The following is a 24,395-nucleotide window of genomic DNA, read 5'->3' on the forward strand; positions in this document are numbered from 1 at the left end:
TAAGCTGAAGGAAATAAATAGCCAGTTTTTTGAGGAAGTGACCAGTTGTTTTCGCATAGTCCTGAAAGTGGTGGTGCCAAATGATGAGCTGAACTACTAATCTTGATGTTGTTACTCTTGTCTTAGGGAAAGTGTGGGAGAGACACAAAGGAGAAGATATGGGGACATGAATTGATTTATCATTCTTATTTATCAGTGTTGAAACTTTTTTTTAAATGTGGGCTTTACAAACGTCCTTATGATTTTAAATAGTTTGAAAGTTCTTGAAAGTCCTTTGCTAAAAATAATTTCTGTGGTTCATTAGGTCTTTGTTTTCTGTCAGAGTTGAGGAAGGGTAGAGTTTTAATTCCTCTTAATTGTTGCACATTTGGCTTGTTTAGGAATCTAATACTGGAATCCGAGTGGACAGAAATAAGTTTTCATAGTGCTTGTTTACAGGGTTATTTCTGACAAGTGAAGTCTTTGTTTAAGTTGCTTGGAGCAATAAGAACTGTAGCTCAGCTCACATGTCAGTGGGCTGGAAGAAAATAGAAATGATCGGTTATGTTGAACTGTATTGTGCTCGGCTGTCCCTCATCCACTGCTATTAGCTCACTCTTTGTCAGTTGCTCTTAATGTTTTCCACATAGTTTTAATTACACTTTTTAAATTAGTTCTTGTATGCATATATCCATAAAACTGATTTGTTATAAATCAGAAAGGTAAGAGGGCAAAACAAGAAAAATAATTAAATTAACAAAATGAATAGGTTAAAAAAATACCTCCTATAAATTGTACAGAAGAGAGCAATCTTGAAAAATGAAATCAACAGCTATATCTGACTGACTAAATTATTTTTTATTTTATTTTTTTAAAAAAAGATATTTATTATGTATACAATATTCTGTCTGCGTATATCTGCAGGCCAGAAGAGGGCACCAGACTTCATTACAGATGGTTTTAAGCCACCATGTGGTTGCTGGGAATTGAACTCAGGATCTTTGGAAGAGCAGGCAATGCTCTTAACCGCTAAGCCATCTCTCCAGTCCCTAACTAAATTATTATACCAATATCTAGCTAAAGAAATGTGCAGCTGAAAATGACCACCAGGCATCTGATGTTACAGAATATCCAAACTCATACTTAAAATCACCTATCTTAAGCTGCATGAGTCAGAACACAAAAGCTCAGAGGCTAACACTGTAATTGCCTTGTGTTTATGAATGATGTAATATTGCAAGTCAAAAAAGATTTATGAGTTATTAAACATGATTATGATGAGTAGGATAGAACTCTAAACACATTTCCTTGTTATTTTCCAAGTCTACCCTAAAATGAATTCTGTGAGATTCTTAAGTAATTCTATCACAATTTAATTATGACATTTTAGTCTGATTTGATTTCTCTGAATTGTTTTTATATTTCTATTAGTAGAAATAATTTGTGATTAAAATTTAAGTATTTGCAATTCTTAATAATGCTTTCTTATTAAAACCTCATTTTGTATTGGGAAATAATTTAATTGGTGCATATTTCTTGAATACAGTGAATTTTATTTAATGATTCAATAAATAGCCTTGACGAACTTTTAAGAATTAGTGTTCAATTATATAATTAAATAAGTCACAAAAATGAACCTCAAGGAAGTTATAACAGTGTCAGAACTAAAAGTCTATGTGGTGAGGTACTGACCATTCCTATAAGCAGCTTTAAAGTACTTGTAAGTATTATTTTAAAGTTGCATGTGTCCATCTTTTTGTAACTACTTTGTTTTCCAGGTATATTCATAATTTATAATCATTTAAATCTTTGAAGGTTCTCTAGTTTGAGGATTACTTTATTAAAATAACAAATTTAAAAAGTTTACAATTATTTTACTGTTAAGATCAGGGCCTTCAGCGTCTTTGAGCACAGGAGCATTTTGTTGCCCTTTATTGTTGAACTTGTCGGAGAAGGGTCTGCTGTATGTGTGCATGTGCAGACACAAACTGTGGTACCCAGGGAAGGTTGCTGGCAGTGGAACTCTAGATTATACCAGGTTGAGGATGCCATCTGGCTGTATTCCCTATCCCACTTGGGAATTTCAGGAAACTGAGGCAAGACGTTTTTGGCGCAGAGGGGGATGTGGCTGCAGCAGCTGGCTTGGAGACATGTCAGGTAAGGCTGTAATAGCTAATAGTTGATTAAGACTCTATAGCTGTGGAATCCCTGGTTAATTGCCTGTTAGACTTGAGAGTTCCAGTTGTGGGTTTACTGCACGAATTGCATTATGTTGACTGCTTTGTCCCTGAACTGAGGGGAGGGGCTGGGTGGGAAGAAATAGGCTCCCTCAAGGATAGGTGGCAGATTCAGTGACCTATATCTGTAGTAAAGGTTCCTACAGTTCTTGGATAAGATTGTACTGTTGATATTGAATGTGACTTGATGCATTTGAAACATGGACAGTTCTTCTAAAGTAGTCTTATGATTTTCCATGTAGTGCTTGGTTTCTGTTTGAAGACAGCTTTAAAATCTTAAATGTCATTGTTCAGCGACTTTAGGGAACAGAAAATAATTACAGAAGTAAAGACTGAAGAGGAATAGAACAAATAGTGTTATGATTCTTGGATTGGATTTAAAAAGAGTTTTAATGGCCTTTGAGTTTCCTCGACATACTTTGTGTAAGTAAAAATTACAACCAGTGCAAGAGAGCCTGAGCTGCATTAGTGCATTGTACTGGTTCTGACTGAGCTAAGAAACAGAGAACATATATTAGCAAATGCCCAGAACATTTGTGAGTCTTAGGTTAGTATGGAGAGCTAGAAACCGTTCCTCCTCCCCGATTAATATCTGATGGGTTTAGAGCTACAGTAACTTTTTAGCTAACTATTTCTAGTGCATTTAGGCTACAGTGAAGAGGGAGTGTGGTGAGTACATTCACTCTGCTGTGAATACTCGTGTAGTTGGGAACAGTCCTCATTCTGAAGGGATAGTCTGAATGGTTGCAACCCTCTCTGTTCAATTATCATTTGAATCTTAGCTTGATTATCAAAGTCATTTTTGTTGCTTTTTGTCTTTTAGATGTGCAGAGAGGTTAGAGGATAGGGCACATGCAAAGGGTCTTCGTGAAAAAGAAGCCCTTTCTTGTCCCTAGAGCAAATAAACATTCAATGAGGAAGCCTAAGAACAGCTCTTGGTGTGGGCTGAGAATTTTGTTCTGAGTTATTTGGTCCTGAATCTCTTACATACTAACATTGCTGAAATGAGATTCCCTCCCCTACAGTTTAATAAATAACTCCCACATCTGGAGTAATAGTTCTGTAACTAGTAGCTAGGAGTGGTCACTTACTGGGGGTGGGGCAGTGCACTGGTGTGCTCTGGAGACAGCTATGTAGATGAATGGAGTGGCAATGATACTTTTAGTTCCTAACTGCTCCACCATTGCTTCATGAGTGCAGTAGTGTGGATTAAATTGCAGAAACAGATCCCCAGATGCAGAGGCTACTTAGAACAGAAGTGCATTTCTTGGTTATAGTTGAGGGCTGTTGTTCATATCTCTTGTCAGCATCTCACTAGTCAGCCAGAAGCCACAAAGGAAGGAAAGCATGATGGGAAGTCTGGAAGGTTCTTCCATAGCATTTCCCCATAGGCAGGATCTACTCTGCTTTAAGTAGTTGTGTTACAGTTCTCTCTTTTTTAGATGCAAGGTGTTAGCTTAACTTTGAGGCATTATTTACATATTTTGAGTCTATATTTTAATTTTTTAACCCATTCCTCTCCCTTTTTTGCTTATAAGATGGTATCTAAGCAGCTTCAGTAACTGGTCTAAGTATCTTTAAGTGAACAGAGAAAGAAAAAAAAGGTTCTTTTGATCCCCCAAATTAATTTAGTAGCCATCACCTCTCATGTGCCCCTTTTTATTCACTTAATTTTTTTCATATTAGCACACAAAATAATGGATTAAATTCATTACTGTTCCTACCTGGTCTCTGTCCTTTCCCTCAGTCTCCACCTGTGAGAGAAAACATGGCGCACCCATCTTTGTCTTTGTGAGTCTGCTTTATTTACGTGTGTCATGCTGTATGGGGTGTGCCCACCTTCATCATGCGATCTAGGGCTAAATCTCATGCTGAAGCAAGCACTCCACAGTGTTCTGGTGCTTGGCTGAAGTAATCTAAATGCCATGGATTAACAGATGACCACCAGTGAAGAGACTACAGTACAGAAGATCTTGTCATCTCAGGTCTTTGGTCAAATTTGTGGACACACAGGTCACTTTTCTGTTCTTTTCAAACATTAGAGACTAAAGAAAGTTAACCATCATAGGCCAGTGAGCAAGGTGGATGAGTTATTCATAATTTTAGGGATTTATTTTCTGTGCTTTATATGCGGCCAACATTCTGAGGATGAAGGTTCAATTAATGACAGCTCTAGAAATTCTGATATTTATAAAGGCAGGAAGGGCTGAAGTTAGGTTAAAGGGAAGATGACTGTATGTAGAAAGGAATGTGATCTTGGGCAGCAGTCTCCACCAGGTAATACTGAAAAATACATGACCGATAATAATGTTATTCAGTTTGTATTGAGTGGACATTGTTGTAGGCAGCTTTAGGTTTTTTAATCACTTTATGAATTGATAAATGGGTGTTTCTAATATTAATATATATTCATCTATCTCCTACTGTAGATGCAAATTCACCGTGAACTACAATTGTATGTACCCATTTTAAAAATCCTCTAGTTAATGGCAAGAAAACCAGATGTAGATTAAACTGCATTTATTTTGGTCAGATTCCCATGCCTTCTATGAAAGTTTTTTTACTTTTTAGGAAAAGTTAACAAAGCTTTGAGGAAGTGTGTGGAAACAAATGTCACTCTTTATATAATATAACGAAGAGAAATAAATAGTTGTACTAATCAGTTTGAAACATTTTATAGTTTTCGTTTGTATTTGTTCCCAACTGTGAAAGACACCATGTCTTAGTCAGGGTTTCTATTAAGAAACACCATGACCATGGCAGCTCTTATAAAGGGAAACATTTCATTGGGGCTGGCTTACAGTTTCAGAGGTTTAGTCCATTGTCATGGCAGTAATATGGCAGCATGCAGGCAAGCATGATGCTAGAGGAGCTCAGAGTTCTACATCTTGATCTGCAGACAACAGAAAGTGAACTGCCACACTGGGTAGTATCTTGAGCATATATGAGACCTCAAAGTCCACACCCACAGTGGCACACTTCCTCCAACAAGGCCACACTTTCTAATTGTTCTATTCCCCGTGGACCAAGCATTCAAACACATGACTCTATGGGAACCATTCCCATCCAAACCACCCATCCCTTCTCTTTCCCTGGTTCTTCCAAAGCCACAGGGATCTTGCTATATATTGCCCAGGCTGGCCTGAGACTTAGAAATGTACCCTTCCCGAAGTGCTGACATTTAAGCATATGTCATCACATGCAGCATCTAAACAAAGTTTATCTTCATTGTCTCATTTCATGGTTTTTAGTTCTTGGTTTATTGATTGAAAACTGTTCATTTGGCTATTAGAGGATTGCAAAATAAGAGTTTAATCAGATACCACAAACCCCAAAAAGTCTTAGATCCAGTATTCTACCATGAATCTAGATTTTGAGTGCCTTAATATAAAATTATTTTACCACATTTTGTAAAGATTATTTCAGGGCTGGCAAGATGGCTCATTAGCAACTGTGCTTGTGGACAAACTGAACAACACCTTAATTTGATACCTGGGGCCGACATGGTGGAAAAAGCACAACTGCTGCCACAGTTATCCTCTGACCTCTCCTTTACTTGTGCACCCGGGCTCCACCCACACCTTCCTCACAAGCCTTTTCATAATGACAAAATCAGTCTCCATTTGAACTAAAATGCTGTTCAAGGGTAGAATTTTGTGTCTTTGATATTTGTGCTCCTGTTATTTCTTTTGTGCTTTTTATTCTAGTTTTAAACTCTTATTAGGTACTTTGTACACTACCTACCATCACCCGCTTGTTTGTCCCCACCACTCAAAGGAGTGAACCTAGGGCCTACATTCTGCCGGATGAAATGCTTTATTTTACTATTGAGTTACAGTCTTACTCCTCTCTTGACGTTTAAAAGTTGGTTCTGCACTGAGTTTGGTGATGCATGCTTTAAGTCCAATACTTAGGATAATCCTAACAGTTCAGGTTAGCACCAAACAGTCCTTTTCTCCAGATGAAAGTTACACATTTTGATCCTTTCTGGAGAGTATAACTTTGAGGGAGTTTTCTCAAGTGCATTCATTGTTCCTGTAATACCTTCATTCTTGGGAGTATAATTTTTTTTCTCCTGTGGATGAGAAATATTCTGTGGTAGTAGGCATTGTTTTTTACATTGTAGATTTTGTATTTTGAACTTTTTGGGTTTTTAAAAACTGGGTTTTTCTGTATAACAGCACTAGTTGTCCTGGGACCTGCTTTGTAGACCAGGATGGCCTTGAATTCACAGAGATCCACCAGCCTTTTTCCCTGTGCTAGGTTTAAAGGCATGTGTGACCACACCTGGCTCATATTTTGAACTTTTTATCTTTCTCTTGAGGGAAATGAAGAGCCACCTCAGGATGTTTTAAAATCAAGGTAAAGGTGAAAATTGGCTTTTGTGGTCTTCCAAGAAGACATTTTCTTTCTACCCGACCTCTCCTTTGTGAGAACTGTTTTCTATCTTTGTTCCTATGGAAGAACATGTGCAATGTCCGGTTGGAGCCCGGACTCTGGTACAGACAGTGTGAGCACCTGAGTTTGCATAGCCAGCATGCCTGTGTAACTCTAGCTCTGGGAGGCAGGGGCAGGGTGATCCCCAGGGCTTGCTGCCCAGTTGGTCTAGCCAGCTGCGGAGTTCCAAGTTCAGTGAGAGACCTGTCTCAAAATACACGGTGGAGAACAACTATGGAAAGCAGCAGTTTTCAGCTCCAGTTTCATGTGTTTGTGCATGGGCACATTCACCAATACATGTGTCCTACTGGACTACCACACACAAAAGAGAACACTTTGCATCTTGAAATATGATTTATTCAGTAAAAATTTAGGTTTTATGATGTTGAATAAAATGAGTTATTAAAATAAATAATCAACACTTCCCCGATATTTTAAATGTTGAAAAGTTTAGAAAGTTAAAGTTAGGTTGGGGGGTTTTGCTTCTCATAACTACTGAAAATGATTTTGTATTTACGAGAGAATATTATACTGGGAGCAGTTTTCTGTAAAAAGCTTTTTTATTTTACTTTTTTTTTTTTAAAAAAAAGAAAACTGTCGGCCGGGTGGTGATGGCGCATGCCTTTAATTAATCCCAGCACTTGAGAGGCAGAGGTAGGTGTATCTCTGTGAGTTCAAGGCCAGCCTGCTCTACAGAGCTAGTTCCAGAACAGGCCCAAAGCTACAGAGAAGCCCTATCTTGAAAAATCAAAAAAGAAAGAAAGAAACAAAAAGAAAACTATCTTTTTTGCTGCTTTGAACCATTAGTGCTAGAAAAGCCTAATTTAAACTTTAGGAAAGTTAATGTGGCTTTGCTTTAATCTTTGAGCAGTTTATCAAGGAGCAGTATGCCAACATTTCCCTAGGTTTTTTGTTTTGTTTTGTTTTGTTTGTTTTTAATGTATATTTCTTCTTTCTGGGTATGGTGGCACATGTCTGTAATCTCAGCCCTCAGAAGGCTGGGGTAGGTTTGTGATTTCCAGGTCAGCTAAGCAGTGAGTAAAGCACTGTTTGTAATGGCAAACAAAAACTAGTACATTTTTGACTGGGGCCCACTCTAATCTTTAAAATCCAGTTTCTCGGGCTGGAGAGATGGCTCAGAGGTTAAGAGCATTGCCTGCTTTTCCAAAGGTCGTGAGTTCAATTCCCAGCAACCACATGGTGGCTCACAATCATCTGTAATGAGATCTGGCGCCCTCTTCTGGCCTGCAGGCAGACACACAGACAGAATATTGTATGCATAATAAACAAATATTTATAAAATAAAGTAAAATCCAGTTTCTCACAGGGCATTAAAGGTGGTGCACACCTTTAATCCCAGCACATGGGAGGCAGAGGCATGGATGGGTGCTTAGGATAGGAAAATATTTAGTGTATCCTTTTAGTATCAGATGGTGGATGGATATTGTTTGTTGACAACACTGCTTTCCAATGTAATTGTCAAGTGTCTGCCTCACCCCCATCTGCCACACTGTCATGAGATCAGGGACAGAAGGCTTCAGGGCTAAGCTATTCATTATAAGGATGAGCAGACTGGGACATCAAAGGCTGAGCAATTTTCCCCAAAGTCATTAGTTTCAGAAAGAGTAAAAGCTACTCAGAGTAAAAGTTCACAGGTATGAACTGTCTCAAAAAACCGAAACTTAAAAAAAAAAATCCACTTTCTCACTTAGCACCTTATTTCTTTTCCTCTCATTTCTACATGTCAGGAAGTTCTGTGATCAGTCCTGATCAAAAACCAGGACTTTACCATAGCATTGGTTGCTGTGGGAATCTTTAGTCTTGATACACTGAGGGAGGTAGGGCTTCTTTCCCTTGCCCCTATGTAATTTATGTTCCTTTTTATAATTAATAGAGAAGAATACTACATTGACCTAATATGTTCTTGCTAATGGGGCTTGGATGTGATTATTATGAAGTTTTTTTTAAATGTGAATATATAATTTCTATAATTTTATAAAAATTATAAGTAACAAAGATGCTAAACTGGTCCTTGTTTGTAGCACAAATATTAATAACCTAAAGACAGATATTGGGATTCAACCTGAAGATCAGGAAAACAAAGCAGCCAGCCATTGGCTCTTACCTCTACCTCATACAGAAACAGCAATCCTGACTCCAGGAATCCTCAGAATGAGAAAAGGTTGAGACCTGTCTCATCTCACCTTATATTCCTCTCTAGTGCTGGGATTAAAGGCATGCACCACACCGCCTGGTTTCTGTGGCAAACTAGTGTAGCTACTGGAAATAAAGGTGTGTGCCACCATTACCTGGTCTGTATGGTTGACCAGTATGACTGTCTTACTCTCTGATCTTCAGGCAAGCTTTATTTATTAAAATACGAATAAATTGTCACTACAGTTCCCCTTTTTGGTCTAAAATAAAAAGGGTATAATTAATATAAGAATAACTGTATACAATAAGTACAATATATATATCAACAATGTCTAGTTAATTGCATTTGACAAATACAGAAAAAATACTCCATTACCTAACTCATCTTGGTAAGTCTAAAGTCTTGTACCAAATTTACTTTCTGTCATGACTTGCTTTCTTTATAGTAATAGAGAAACTACAGGCTTTAGGACAATTGGTACAGAAGCAACTAGATGCTCAGGATATTGAATAATCAACCAGCCCTTTGAATTCTCCTGTATTTGTTGTTAAAAAGAAATCTGGAAAATGGAGAATGGTAATAGATCTAAGAGCTGTTAATGATGTGATTAAGCCATTCCTTGCCTTCTCTGTTGCCTAAAGAATGGCCTCTCATAGTTATTGATATAAAAGATTATTTCTTCACTATACAAGAAAAAGACAAAAAAATGCCTTCACAATGCATACTTATAATAATTCTCAGCCTGCTAAAAGATATCAATGGAAGGTTCTTGCACAGGAAATGTTAAATAGTCCCCCATTGGGTACCTGTGAATGGAAACTATGGTTTAGTTTTTTGGCTGCCCTGACCTGAATAATCACAAAGAAATATAAATCACAACACATTGGGTACCTGTGAATGGAAACTATGGTTTAGTTTTTTGGCTGCCCTGACCTGAATAATCACAAAGAAATATAAATCACAACACTGTTTGGCCAATGGCTCAGGCATATTCCTAGCTACCTCTTACTTCTTATTAACCTATTTCTACTAATCCGTGTATTGCTACAAGGCTGTGACTTACTGGTATCTTTCTCCTTCAGAGACTACATGATGTCTCTTTGACTCCACCTTCTCTCTCTCTCTCTTTGTTTGGACTTTCCTCCCAGCTTTTTTCTGTTAGCCATTGGCTGAAACAGCTTTACTCATCAACCAATAAGAGCAACACGTATACAGAAGGACGTTCCACATCATTCCACCTTTCTGAATTTGAGATAAAATGTCCCTCTGTCTTGCTGTGTCTCATCAGGTCTTTGTCCAGCATATCCTTCTGTACATATATACCTGTGCATCTTTCACTTAAAAGATGCCTATCAGTGTGAATAATCAGTGTGTTCAAGTAATACGTAATACACTTAGTTATGATCACAAGATTCCAATGAGAAACTGTCAGAATTCTCAATGAATAAAGAGACCATGGGATTGATACAGATCTAGAGTAGAAATGAACATTGTGTGTGTGAAGCTGTGAAAGAAGAAATTTAGGATTTCTCTGCTGTCTAAATGTGAGAGTTCTAGCCACGGTGCCTTGTGTGTACTTCCTCAAGAGGGTGACTAAAGGCTGCAGAGCTGCAGCTGCCCCTGGTCCAGGATCCACTAGTAATGTTCAGAAAGGAGCCACTTAAGATCATTTTTTTTTCTGGAAAAGTAAGCTTGCTCTCTTCAAGTCTACCTCATGTGGGCTTTCTGTGCTTGAGCCTGCTGTCTGTTGTGTTTGAACACGGTTTCCTTCCCAAGCTCCGCTGTGCTTACCAGTGTTCTGCTGTTGGCAAGGTGCCTTGATGTGGGTAGCCTTCCGCCAAGCCCGATGGATGTGAGATTCCCCGCTATCAGTCAATTCTTTACTATCTAGGGAAGTAAAGAGTTAACTGTTGCAAGTTGTCCTCTGACCTCTATGCCACATGCACACAGACACTAAATGTATAAATGAAAATTTTAAAAAATCTTGAAGAAAAATTGTTGCTTGCTGAGCTCTTGCCTTCCTTTCATTGATCAAGGTTAAATGCCCCTTTTCCACCACACCATTTCTGTTTCTCTAGCCTTATTAATATTTTCCACTTACATGCTTTTGTGGTGTTGAGTCTTTGATTAGACGTTAATAGTTTATATCTCCATGTTTTTTTGCTGTGTATATTTCATTCTCTGAAGTGAAATGGTTCTGGAGACTTTGTCATTTAATCTGTTTTTGTGATCACACATGGGCCATTAGTAAACATTAACTCTTGTTCAATGCCTGTTCTTCTTTAAAGTTCCAGGGAGCTTTCAAATGTAGAGAATGTGATGACTGTGATCAAGCATGCAGGCTTCCCTCTCCCCATTGAGACCTAACTCTGAAACCTCAGATTAGGAGCATTCACCTTTATGTGTAATTTAAAAATTCTCCTAACTCTTGACACAGCTGTTTAATTCTAGAGGGGGAGAGCTCAAGATGTCAGAAAATTTGAAGGTGTATTTTACCTGATTTATGTAAGGATGTTCTGTTAATAAACTTTCATGGAAAAGAAAACATTTGAGATTAGTTTTAGAGGATGGACAAGGTTTCTTTCTGTTTATAACACAGTTGAGCTGGACACTGTGGCATGTGCTTTTTTTTTAAATATTTATTTATTATGTATACAACATTCTGTCTGTGTGTCTACAGCCAGAAGAGGGCATCAGATCTCATTTCAGATGTTTGTGAGCCACCATGTGGTTGCTGGGAATTGAACGCTGGACCTTTGGAAGAGCAGGCAATGCTCTTAACCGCTGAGCCATCTCTCCAGCCCCAGTGGCGTGTGCTTTTAACCCTAGCCCTTGGGAGGCAGAGTCAGACAGAGTTCTGAGTTGGAATCCTCCCTGGTCTACAGAGTAAATTCTAGGACAGCCAGGACTACGCAGAGAAGCCCCACCTCATAAATTACCACCACTACCAACAAGAAGAAGCAAACCTTCCCCCACCCCCAAACTACAGGTTTGTTCTCCCAATTGAGAACCCATTTGCTTGATTTTTTTTTCCTGTATAACGAGTTTTAAAATGTATTATCTAGTCAGTGAACTTCCAAAAAAAAAAAAAAAAGTCTGAGTTGCATCAAGACTTGAACAAATGGGAAGAAAGTTCTGGTTCAGGGATTGTCATGAGCCCTAGGCTAGGCTTGGAGTAGGATTTTCTGCTTGGAATAGCCATTAATTCTTAAATGCTGATTTTGAAGAACTCGAGTTCCTGGGAATACCCAAGATCTTTTCTATTTCTTTTCTTTTTTTCTTTTCTTTCTCTCTCTTTTTTTTTGTTGTTCAACTGCTACTAAGTTTTACTTTCATGTTATACATTCATATTTTGCTAATATTTCATTAACTAAATTCCAACCAGCCACTATTTAGTTTATGTGGATAGTTCTTTTTGACAGTACCCAGACCTTTTGATTTATCTTTCCAGTTGATTTTTTTTAAAACAGGCTGTGTGGTATGGAAAGCAAAAAATTATCTGATCGCCTGTCTTTTATATCTTTAACAATTTTGCTATTCTTCAAAGTTGGACGCATTGTATTTGAAACCTCCAAAGTTTCAGAACTGAGAGAACTAGTAGGAGAGATAAGAAATCTTGGAGCACGTGTAGCAGGAGATGGCAGAAAAGCCTTGGATTGTTCTGCCTCTTGGGAGCCAGTAAATAGGATTGTACTCAGAATGGTGGTTTTCAAGTAGAGCCCTCATGATGTCTTTATATAGCCTCGGGATTTGAAATTAGACAGAATTGGGATTTACACGGTCAAATTTATTACACTAACTCACAGAGTTACTTAGAAGGATCATACTGAGGTTATTTTGTTTTGAAATTGTGAGTGAGAGGTAACATTTGCTTGGAAATTCCTCAGTCTCCCTTTCTGTGTTGTCATGTGGTGATATGAACATCATGGGTCTATGAGTTGTGCTCATTTATTTTGAGCACATGAACATATAAATAAAGATTATTGCAGAGGTGCAGTACCTTATAAAAATGTTTATGTGTAAAATATGAGGTTGACTGGAACAGACTTTTCATTTGTGGTCTACATGAAAATATCCCAGCTCATCACAAGTTATATTGATGTCAGTATGTTCAAAAGCAAATGCAGATTAATTGTGGCCTGCATTTATGTTTTGCTGATGTGGTAAAAAGCTAAAACATTCAAATTGAGCACTGGCAGAAAGCCCTGAAGCATTTAAAGAAGCCCATGATTTTTAAGTAGTGTTTGAAAGCCACTCCAGTAGGAAGGACACTACATACCGTGTTAGAGCAAAGAACTCTCTCAGCTTTTCACTGTAGATTCCCTCATTTGAATCACAGAATACAGGAATACTATGAGTGTCCATTTGTCATTTTCCCATTGATCGTACATAACAGATACCATTTATTGCATCCAAGAGTCTCTTAGCTTTGTTGTAAAAGATAGATTGCCCAAATGCTAGCTGCCAGTGTTCAAATGAGTACAGTTTTCAAGATGCAGTCACCAACATATCTTCTGCTACAAATGAGAGATCCGAGGCCCTGAGATTGACGCCAAGAATTTTCCATCTTAAGACATGGAAATAAGGACAATTGTCTTTATTAGGGTATGTTTACATTCTTGATTACTTATTAACACTGATCAAGTTTTTTAAAATGAAAATTTATAGGCTGTAGAGAGGACTCAGCAGTTAAGGAAGAGTACTTGCCACTCTCCAAAGGATCTGAGTTCTAATCCTACCACCCAATTGGCAGCTCACAACTACTTCTAACTCCAGTTCTAGGGGATCTGAAACCTTCTCCTGGCCTCTAAGGGCACTAGGCATACACAAGGTACATAGGCATACATGCAAGGATCTCCCCTCCCCACCAGTACACATAAAATAATAAAAAATGAAAAGTTGTGTAGGTTAACTTCTCTCTGGTCATTTCAGAGAGATATTAACTTGAGTTTTGGGTTTCTTTACATTTTTGGCTTTACTTTTTAATGACTCTTCTTCATGGTAGCATAGTATTACAACAGGCACCACTAACTATTGAAATGGAATGGCTGCCTTGTGTTGTTGAGGTGTATCCTGAAGCTCAAACGCTTTGCGTGTAGACTTTTATCCTTAGGCACACATACCAAGGAAGACAGGTCACAATGCTAGACTTGAAGAGGAGTATTTCTTAACTCTTCCTACATTTTGAATGAGAATAATAAACTGCAGAATGAAAACCTTGTGTTTAAGGAACAACCTGAAGCAAAGCTGCTTCAAAGCTTACTGCTTTGGAGTGAAGAGGCTAATGCTCTCTACCATAATATCTTCCTAAGGCAGCCTTTCAAAGAGAAATCAAACAGGATTTGGCCTTTGGAGTACTTGCCATCTAGAGTGCCTTCTCTCTCGGGAACCAGACGGTTCTGTGTAGTAGCTTTTCTTAAACGCTGTTGACTAGTTAACATTCTTGCTGTAACTGAGTGAACCCTTGGAGCAGCCGCTGTGGCATATAGATGCCCTTGGTTATTGACTACTCTGTAGTTGATCTGTCTCTCTCTTTCTTTTTCTTTTTTTTTTTTTTTTTGGACCCAATAAGTATGTCCTTTCCACTTGGGTGTTGAAAGAGCCTATGAGCAGTAGCTGTTCTGATTTTTGTTGGTTGTTTTCTCTAGGGAACAAGCTACCCTCTGAGTCAGCACTGGACTTGAAGATAAATCCTACAATTCATGAAACTGACTGATTCGACTAAAGGATGGATAGTTTGGGCAGCGTTGGACAGCTCTATGAGGGGTCTGTTTGTTTAACTGGAGGGATTGTCGAGTTCAGCAACTTTTAATTCCCCTAATGATAAGGGGTTGCTGTTGTGAAAACAGGGTTTGTGAAGGAATCTATTCCGGCAATTAATTAATATTCTTATTGACTCTGTTTTCATTTTAATCACAAAACATCATGGAATAATTCTGTAAAATGGAGAAATTGGAATTTGTATGTCCTGAGCAGTCAGCATAGGGTATTTGTGGCTCAAAAAATCCAAATTGCCCTTTTTTCACATGGGGTTATAAGCTGTCTTGAGTAAATCTTTGGCACTTGGATATTTAATCTTTGCAAGAGAGTATATGCACTCGTGGCTTGAAATTGGTAGGGTTAAGTGGGATGCAATTTGATGATTAAGTATTTTATCAGATCAGTGCATAAGTATTCCAGACTGTGGCTAATATTTCAATGTGATTTTTAGTAAATGTCAAAAAATATTAATAAGATAATTTTCACCTTAAAACTTAAGAGGTTTTTTGGCAGGAAAGTTAAAGAAAATAAGATTAATAATATGTTTAGTTATAGATTTTTAATTTGTACTGAGGACTTAAAAATGCTACAGAAAGAAAAATCTTTTTTCTTTAATTTTTCTAGGCCACAATACATTATATAGAGATAATTTTGGTTGTTATTTTGAAGAATTGAAAATATGTTGTTGTTAAGATTAAATTTAGTTATGTGAAAGCTAATGTGATTTAAAAATAGGAATCATGGAATTTTTTTCCAACGTTGCAAACAGGTAAATTTCAATATCTTTTTATTTTTGAGGCTAGAAGCTGGAGGTGTCAAGTCACCTCACACTGCAGTTTGAAAACTTGGACTTTTATATACAGTTCAACTTTGTGTCTGTCAGCTGCAGCATGGTTATTACTATGACCAAAATCATGACATTCACTATTCTGTAGGCCAGTTTTAAGAATTACTTGCAAAACTGAATTTTATTTAACAAAGAAATTATTAGATGAAATAATATCCAATATTCTCCTGGCTTTTTCTTATGAATTCTTTTGATACTGTTTGTTGGTAGGGTGATGTTTTATACAGTCTACTGTGTAATTAGATCCGAAGTTAAAATACACCTATATGAGTCTGGAGAGATGGCTTAGCAGTTAAGAGCACTGGTTGGCTCATTTTGCAGAGGACCAGTGTTTGATGAGTCCTAGCACCACATAGTAGTTAACAACCATCTTCAGCTCAGTTCCAGGGATCCAGTGTCCTCTTCTGGCCTCCACAGGCACTGCCTCTATGTCCTGCATATTGTGTGCTTGCAGGCAAAACACCCATACACATAAATTAATCTTAAAAGAGAAAAAAATGTTTAACTTCACGCCTGTATGATGCTTTGCCTAATCCTTTTATATCTACTTTTTAATAATTCTTTTTCTTATCCCTTTTAGCAGCTTTAAATAAAATAATAAAATGATCATAATTTCAATAGTTATTACCATTAGTTTCACAGACACAAACGTGACCAAAAACATGATCAAGATTTATCATATTCCTGGTTCCTAAGGTCACCCCCCCCCTTCTTTCAGTAAAATACAGCCCATCAGTTAATGATAAGTTGGGGGGGGGATAGATAGATCATGTATTTTGGTGAAGAAAAGACCCAAACATGTATCCACATTGCTAGGATTCTCCAGAAATCCTTTAAATTTTAAAACCATCAGAATTTTTTTTTTTTTGTCTGTAGCATATACTAAGTTCCCAGGACCTAAGCCTTAGGAGCAACCATGTAACAAACAAGTTTAGTGCAGTGTGTTAGGAACTTGAACAGGGAAGTGTTTGAGATGGGTCTTCTGTAGCTTTGATCTTTTAGGATATGTTCAGAAATTCAAAAGTATATTTGCATTTAGTGGTATTCCTCTTTATCCTGTAACTTTTTCTTTTAGGCATATTGTTTTACAAAGTCACTAAGTTTGTAAATCTAGGTTAAATTGGGCAGAAGTCCCTGCATATATTAGCACCTGAGTCCATTTCTGTTGTTACTGACCAAGGAAACCTGAACTGTGCACAGCTGTAGATAAGGAGTGTGTAAGGAGTAGGGAAAGCTTCACCTTCTTTGGGCTTAAAATTGGAGTTTTAAAAGTAGTTGCTTTAGTGAATTCGATTCAAATTTCTAGTTTATTATAAACAATAATCTTGAGTTAATTGATAACTCAATGTGTAATCTGTTATGAATTGACCCTGAGGATTTCTAAATCTAGAATTGTAAGTTTATTCTAATAATGATTATTTTATTAAAAACATGTGATCAAGGGTATGCACAGGATACACAGAGAGTTTCTTAAGGAGGAGGGAGGATTATTGTCAGTTCAAGCCCAATCTTTGCTAGCTACAAAGTGAGTTTAAGGCTGTCCTTGCATTCATAATGAATCAGTGTCTCAAAACAAAACAAAACAACATAAGAGTAAGAAAACTATTTTATTTTAGTAAGTTTTTAAGTTAGTATGTCTTCCATCAACTTTTCTAATGTCTTAACTGTGTAAAATAACTGTTACATGGAGAAAAATTTTCATCATTAAGTGTCTTTTAGACACTTCTCTGTCTTCTTAAAACAAAACTTTCTCTTCTTAAAATACCAGTACTCTAAACAAAGATCATTTAATTGACCTTGTTTGCTCTGACTTAACTTGCCAGCCTCTAAAAGACAGTTTTATCTATTGAAATGTTGAGTCAGTGTTCCTTTTAAAGCTTACATTTCCCCATTTCTGATGTGGTTCTGGGTTCAGGGCCTTTCATATTCTATGCCAGTTTTGCCTTTTATTTTTAAAGACCATTTTTTAAAAAAAAGTGTGTGTGTATGTGTGTGTAATTGTGTGTGTGTGTGTGTGTGTGTGTGTGTGTGAGAGAGAGAGAGAGAGAGAGAGAGAGAGAGAGAGAGTTGTATGTATGTGTACATGCCTACACCTTTCCTGAGAGGCCAGAAGAGGGCATTGTGTTTCTTGGAGTTGGAGTTAACATGTATTTGTGAGCCTCACCCAGTGAGGGTTCTAGCAACCAAACTCATGATCTCTGGAGGAATAGTAGGTGCTCTTAACCACGGATCTATCTCTCTAGTCTCAGTGTTAACCTTTTAAAATCAGCATATGTGCCTGTAATCTGTGTGTGTGTGGAGGGGGAGGTGGGGTACTGCGTCTCGAACTCAGGTCCTTATGGTACCGCGCTGGTGAAGACTACCAACAAACTATATCCTTTGTTCGTTACTGTGTTCTCTTATTCCCCCCAACCTTTTTATCTTCTCTTCTTTTATGAAAAATGTATCTAGTCAAAAAGTCCAGAACATTTGCTCTTAGTTTCTCTTATAGTTGTAGAGCAAAGTAATGCTCAAATGATAGCCATCCTGGGGACAATTTATGGCATCTATGCAGAAATCTGGCCCAAAGTGCAATCCTTAAAGGCCTGTTTGGGAGGCTGCTGCGCAGCTGGTATATGAGAACTGAATTTTGAAGACTTCTCAGTCTTTTTTTGCTAAAATGTTCTTCTGCAGTGGTGTTTGTGTTACACAGTCTGTTTCTTCCCAGACTTCATAATTCTTTTGTGCTGGCCCAGGCGATACCTTTGGGTCTGGTCCATAGAAACAACTTCGGGCATCAAATCCTCATAGGTTTTTCCTTGCATGTAAATTGCACATGTAGAGTGCTGAGTGGATTCATGGACCACAGAATGTATTGTCCTTTTAGGTTCCAACTGTGTCTTTTTCTCTTACCACTATTGAGCACCACAGTGATACATCTTAGCTGTTAGAGCTATGTGCTGAGTGGTATGCATTCTAGTGACTTTCTGAATGTGTGAGTCTTGGACTCAAAGTGTTTTTAATCACTTAAATTTACTGAAGAATTTAAGAGTTATATTGTCAATCAGCTTTACTTACAGGCAATAACATAAGGAATGTTCAATATCTTTCTGATGCTGTTACTTTTAAATATTTTAGAAAAGTGAAGGTTGATGTACATTCTGGACAGATCCCTAGCATGTCTTGTGTTGACAAAGTGGGCTGGTATTGGTAGGAGGAGCAAGTTGTTAGAAGTGAAGAGACTCCTCTTTACAGCACTGTCTGTCTGGAAGAGAAGTCCATCCCACCGTATTTTTGTTTTCCAAATTGTCTTTAACATGTTTATCTTAAAACTCTCTGTGAAATTTTATAGCTTTGTGTTTGGATCTTATACATGGTTGTTAGACTTCTCAGGTAGTGTCAGAATCGATGTCCTTAAGAAACAAGGGTTTCCTTGGTTCATTTTTTTTTTCTGTTGTGTAGATACATAATATCTTGTAAGTTTTCTACAAATGCTAATTTTATATCTGGCTTACTTTTTTCCCCCTCATACGATAGCTAAGCCCTTAGTTTGTTGTCACATAGATTTGGGCACATGACATATTTGTATTGTTTCCAGCTGTTTGTGTAAGTTTATGCCAGAAGACGGCATCAGATTCCAATAGAGATGGTTGTGAGCCACCAAACGCTTGCTAGGAATTGAACTCAGAACCTCTGGAAGAGCAGCCAGTGTTCTTAACTGCTGAGCCATCTCTCTAGCCCCTGTTGCCACTTTTAAAACCAGTGTTTTACAGTTTTGTATGATGGTCATCCTGGGAACCCTGGATACATTTGTTTCTGAGGAAACATCTGTTTTAAATTTTCCCATTGAAGAAAAGAATTACTTTATTTTAAATTGGGAGTTTATTTTTGCTTTTTGAGACAGGGTTTCTCTGTAGCCCTGGCTGTCCTGGAACTCACTCTACAGATCAGGCTGGTCTCAAACTTAGAGATCCGCATGCCTCTGCCTCCTGAGTACTGGGATTAAAGGCATGTGCCACTACTGTCCCACAAAAAATGTTTTGTGTGTTGTGGGATGGGCATATATATCACTAAGCACAAATGGAGGTCAGAGGACAACTTTTTAGAATGGATTTTTCATGTTTACATGGCCTATGGGCATCAGATGCAGGTTACAATGTTTCAAGGTAAGCACTTTGACTTGATGAGCCATCTTACTCTAAAAAGACTGCTTTATAATTGTTCTAGAATGGAATTTAAAATACCCTCACCATTTACTTATGAGACACTTACTCAGTGACTCTCCTATCTTTACCTTGGGTTCCAGGAATCAGGCTTTTACAGCAAACACTTTAACTGCAAATCATCCAGCTAATGTTTTTTATGCTGTATGTGTTTTGTGCTGTATGATGACCTCCAGTCACCATAATTGGCAGTAAATGCCTTTACCCACTGCCAGCCCCCAATAAAACTGTATTATTTTTACCACTCTGAGAAGCTAGTTTCAATTTCTGTTTCTTGGAGCCTGAGGGAAATGGCTCATTGCTAAGATGATTGCTGAGCAAGCTTCAAAACCCGAGTTTGAATTCTCAGTAAACATTCACATAATAAAATGCAGAGTACAGAGGCACGTGTTCTAGGAGGCAGGGACAGGAGCATTTCAGAGGCTTGCTGGTCAGCCAGTCTAGCTAGTTAGTTCCCTGCCTCAAAAAATTAGATGGAGATGTTAGAGAGACGGCTTAGTGACTGAGAACACTTGATCATTCTTTCAGTGGACCTGAGCTCACTTCCCAGAACCCATATCTGGTGGCTCTCAAGCTCCAAGGAATCTTACCATTCTTTTGGGCTCCATAGGCATTGCACACAAGTGCAGTCTGTGTCTGTCTGTCCCTTCCCCCAACACACGTGCGCGCGCGCGCGCGCACACACACACACACACACACACCAATTGAATTTAAAAGTACAATGGTGAATGATAGAGGAAGACACATGTTATTGATCTCTGACATCCTCACATGGATATGGCTACCTACATCATGTATACACACACACACACACACACACACACACACTATACTGTACATAAATAATAATTTCCTTTTCTTTATCAGTACACAGATACCTTTATGTTTGAGGGATTTGAATTTTGTATTATTAGTTGCATAATTTATTTCCTTCTGGTTCCTTTGTGTTTTAATCTGAGACAGGGTCTCAGAATGTGTTTGTGGCTAGCCTGGAATTTGCTATTTCTCCCTGGTGGGTCACTTATTATAAAAATCTGCCTGCCACTTCCTCTTCGGTGCTAGGATGAGAAGCAAGCCGCTGTTTTGTTTTCCTTACTGAGTTTTAAGAACTATGCCTTATATAGGTTAACTCTTTATTAACTTTAACTTTATTAAAAGTGTTCAAATTGATCTTTTTAGTTAACTTTTTCTTTCCTTGGTGGGAGATGACAACGACGACATAATGCCCCTCCCCTTTTTCCCAGACAGGGTTTTTCTATGTAGTCCTGGCTGTCCTGGAAGTAACTCTGTATATCAGGTTGGCTTCACACGCACAGAGTTTGCCTGCCTCTGTCCCCTTAGTGCTGGGATTAAGGATCTTTTTTTGACATTTGTCTTTTTGTATTTTTACATGTTTTCTTTTTCAAAAAAAAAAAAAAAAAACAGCATTAGAGCCTGGCGTGTTGTCACACCTGACTACTGCAGTCACCTTTCCCCTGGAGTTTGTTTCACCGTCACAGGTTACTGAGTCCCCAGAACTTCTGTTACGATGAGTGTTATCTGTCCTGTGGGTGCTGAGAATTGCTGAACCATTTTTCAGCCTTTTTAATATTTGTTTTTCATGTATATTTGAGCTTCTTTTTGGTGTCCAGGTGTCTTTTTTTCTTAAAGATGTATTTGTTTAATTTTATGTGTTTGAGTGTTTTGCCTATGTATGTGTTCTGTGTTAGAGCACAGTGCCAGTGCCCATGGAGGCAGAGAGAGATCATTGAGTTCTCTAGAAATAGTTAACAGATGGTTATGAGCCACCATGTGCTTCCCTGGGAACCGAGCCCAGGTCCTCTGCAAGAGCAGCCCTGTTGTCTTGATGAATTCCTACAAAAGTCTAGAATATCTTAAGGACCATGGTGTTGATCGCCTCTTACTATTATTGATGTAATTACTAACCCCCCATTTGTTTTCCTAACTTCCTCTTTGTTTGTGTTTCTTAATTGTTCTATTCTCACGTTTTCAATGCATTCTTTTCCGCACAGATATATTTAGCTTGTGCATATTGTTACTTTTGCTGAACTAGCATATTTTTGGGGTTCATTTAAGTAGAATTGTCATCTGAATAACAGATAAGAATTTAATTAATTTTTTCCAAAGTCTACTCGTTTGTGTGTAGCTTATGCTTTTTTTTAAACACTAGTTAACGTAAATGGGGTAGGTTTTGTGTATGTTCTATTTCGTTGCTCCCCTGCCTCATTCAACTAGGTCATTGGAATGATTTGGTTTTTAAGTATTTTTTTGGTATTTAGTTTACATATTGTTAAGACTAAAACCTTAAGTGTGCATGTGGCTCACTTGATTTTGGTGTAGTCACAAGACTGCAACTGTGACTGTGAGCTAAGTAGATAAACTGTGCTTTTTCTAGTCTGTGCACTTCTCTTTTCCCGTCTTTAGAGCCTCGGCTCTTGCTTTTCTATTCCTAGGCTTGCCCATTTGTGAACTTCTTGCAAATAGTATCTTGTACTTAGTGGTCCTTATGTACTTGGCCATTTTATTTAGTGTTTTATGGTTCCCATAGTAGTGTGGGTTCTTGTTTGTTGTAGTCTATGCAGTATACCATATTTCACTGAGCTGTTTCTTAGTTGACAGATATTTGGATTGGTTACACTTAGTGATGATCATGTGCTATGGGCATTCACGTACATTCCTTGCATGGACATATGTTCTTACTGCTACTGGGAAATACCCACAGTTTTGGAATTTTCAGGACATGGTAACTTTAAAAACTTAAAGAACTGCTAAATTCTTTTCAAGATCACTGCACCACCATTTTACATTTCTGCCAGAAAGAATAAGAGCTCAGATTTCATCCTTCCTCACCAACAGCATTTGTTACCATGCTCTTAATTGACTGTAAGCATTCTAGAGAATGATAGGGTATGTCATTGTGGTTCTGATTTTCATGTCCCTAGTGTTATGTTTCTTTACATATGCTCAATTTGCATTTATATGTTGTCTTTGAAGATATCTCTGGTCAAATTGCTTGATAGTTATTTAATTCAGTTGTTTTTATTGTGCACTCTAAATGGTTCTCTTTCTATTGTACACACTAGACTTTTATTGCAGCCTTCCCGCCATGATCACTCCTTACAAAGTACACAAATGTAAGTTCTTATTAGTCCCAGTTTGAACATTTTACATGTTTTCCTTTATTGTTTGTGCCGTAGGCATCAAGACCATTGCTCAGTTGAAGGCCACAGGGGCTTACACCTGTTTTCTTCTTACAGTTTCATGGTTTTAGTTTTTAGGACTTTCAGTTTGATTTATTTGTTTGTTTATTTGGTTTTTCAGGGCAGGGTTTCTCTGTGTAACAGCCCTAGCTGTCTTTTAACTCCTTTGTATACCAGGCTGGCCTCTAACCTGCCTGCCTCTGTCTCCTGAGTGCTTTGAGATTAAAGGCCATTATGCCTGGCTCTCTCTTTCTCTCTTTATATACATTTTAAAAGCTGTTCTACATATAATATGAAATTTGTATTGAACATGATGTGTTTTGTTTCTGTTTTATTACTGTTCCCCGCAAGGCAAGGCCTCCCCCTTGTGATCCTCCTCCTGAGTACTTGAATTACAGGTGTGTGCCATGATAACTGGTTTGTTGTGATTTCTAGGTTGATCACCCTAAGGTTTTAATTTTTATCCTCCTAAGTAAAAAGTACAAGAAATTTTTTTTCTTCCTTTTCTCCACTTGTTTTTCAGTGCTGAGGTAGAACACAAGGATTTGTGCTCACTAAGCAAGCCCTTTGTCATTGAGCTACACTGCCAGCAAGTACTAATCTTTAATGGCTTTTAGCTTATCTCCTTTCTCAGTATTACACTTTTCTACAATTTGACCTCCATTTGTACTTTGAAATATCTCAGACTTTTTTTTTTTTTTTAATAATATTCTCCCACTCTTACATTCCAGGGTTTTTAGGTAAGGAATTGTTTTCTTAATGAATTGGTTGTTGAATTGTTTTTTACCACAAAAATTCCAGCGATGAGTCCTAAAATAGACTAGTGTTCTGGTGTGTTTTCCAGTTCAAGTAGAGGCCTGCCTTCCCTCCCTCCCTCCCTCCCTCTCTCCCTCCCTCCCTCCCTCCCTCCCTCCCTCTCTCTCTCACACACACACACACACACACCTACATACCTACCTTCTTCCCCTCCCTTTCTCCGCAGAGCCATTGTTCTTAGAATTTATTGATGAGGTGTGTATGGTTTTTTGTTGGTGGTGTTGTTTTATCTGATTGAATATTGCTTCTTCAAAACTCTTTTTCTCCTGGATGTTCAACTTCATTTTATATTTTATATCTCTTAATCAGTCTTTTGTACTCTTTAGTTTCATTTTTATCTAGTCTCCTTAATGTCTTTTCTTGATCTGCTTTAGTTCACCTTCTGAGAGCTTTCTCTTTCAATTTTGATGCTTTTGCTTTTTTTTTTTAACTTTTAGAGAGCTTATTTGCTCTGTTGATTTTTGTATCCTTTGTTTTAATAGCGAGAGTTATTTTTTCATAGCTCCCTGTATATGCTGATGTCTGGGATATTTTGTATCAGTTTGAATTCTTATGAATATTGTGCATTTGAACTTTATTACTTTTTGATTTCTGAAATAGAATCTAGCTTCATGTCACAGGCTGGCCTTGAACTGGAAGTCCTGCCTCTGCGTCCTGAGTGGTAGGATTATTGGTGTGTGCCACCATTTAGGTTTGAGTTCCCAAGTGGGATTGCTTTCTGGGGACCATGCATGCACTCTCTGAGAGTGGATTCATCAAGGT

The 24,395-nt window shown here is 37.9% G+C and overlaps 1 protein-coding gene across 5 annotated transcripts in view; it reads left to right on the forward strand.

Annotated features, from left to right (window-relative positions):
* Pan3 (poly(A) specific ribonuclease subunit PAN3) overlaps window positions 1-24,395 on the forward strand; it is a 114,890-nt gene that overhangs the window by 58,044 nt on the left and 32,451 nt on the right. The window contains exon 2 of one of the 5 annotated variants that reach the window (XM_041677841.1): window positions 14,457-14,574. The exons of the other annotated variants lie outside the window; for them this stretch is intronic. Coding sequence (XP_041533775.1) covers window positions 14,511-14,574 — 64 coding nt within the window. The 5' untranslated portion in view covers window positions 14,457-14,510. The remainder of the gene's footprint in view (window positions 1-14,456; window positions 14,575-24,395) is intronic. 5 annotated transcript variants of the gene reach the window in all.

The sequence above is a fragment of the Microtus oregoni genome, unplaced genomic scaffold, assembly GCF_018167655.1.
Source record: "Microtus oregoni isolate MIOR12 unplaced genomic scaffold, Mior012 000029F_ref0000214, whole genome shotgun sequence".
Lineage (NCBI taxonomy): Eukaryota > Metazoa > Chordata > Mammalia > Rodentia > Cricetidae > Microtus > Microtus oregoni.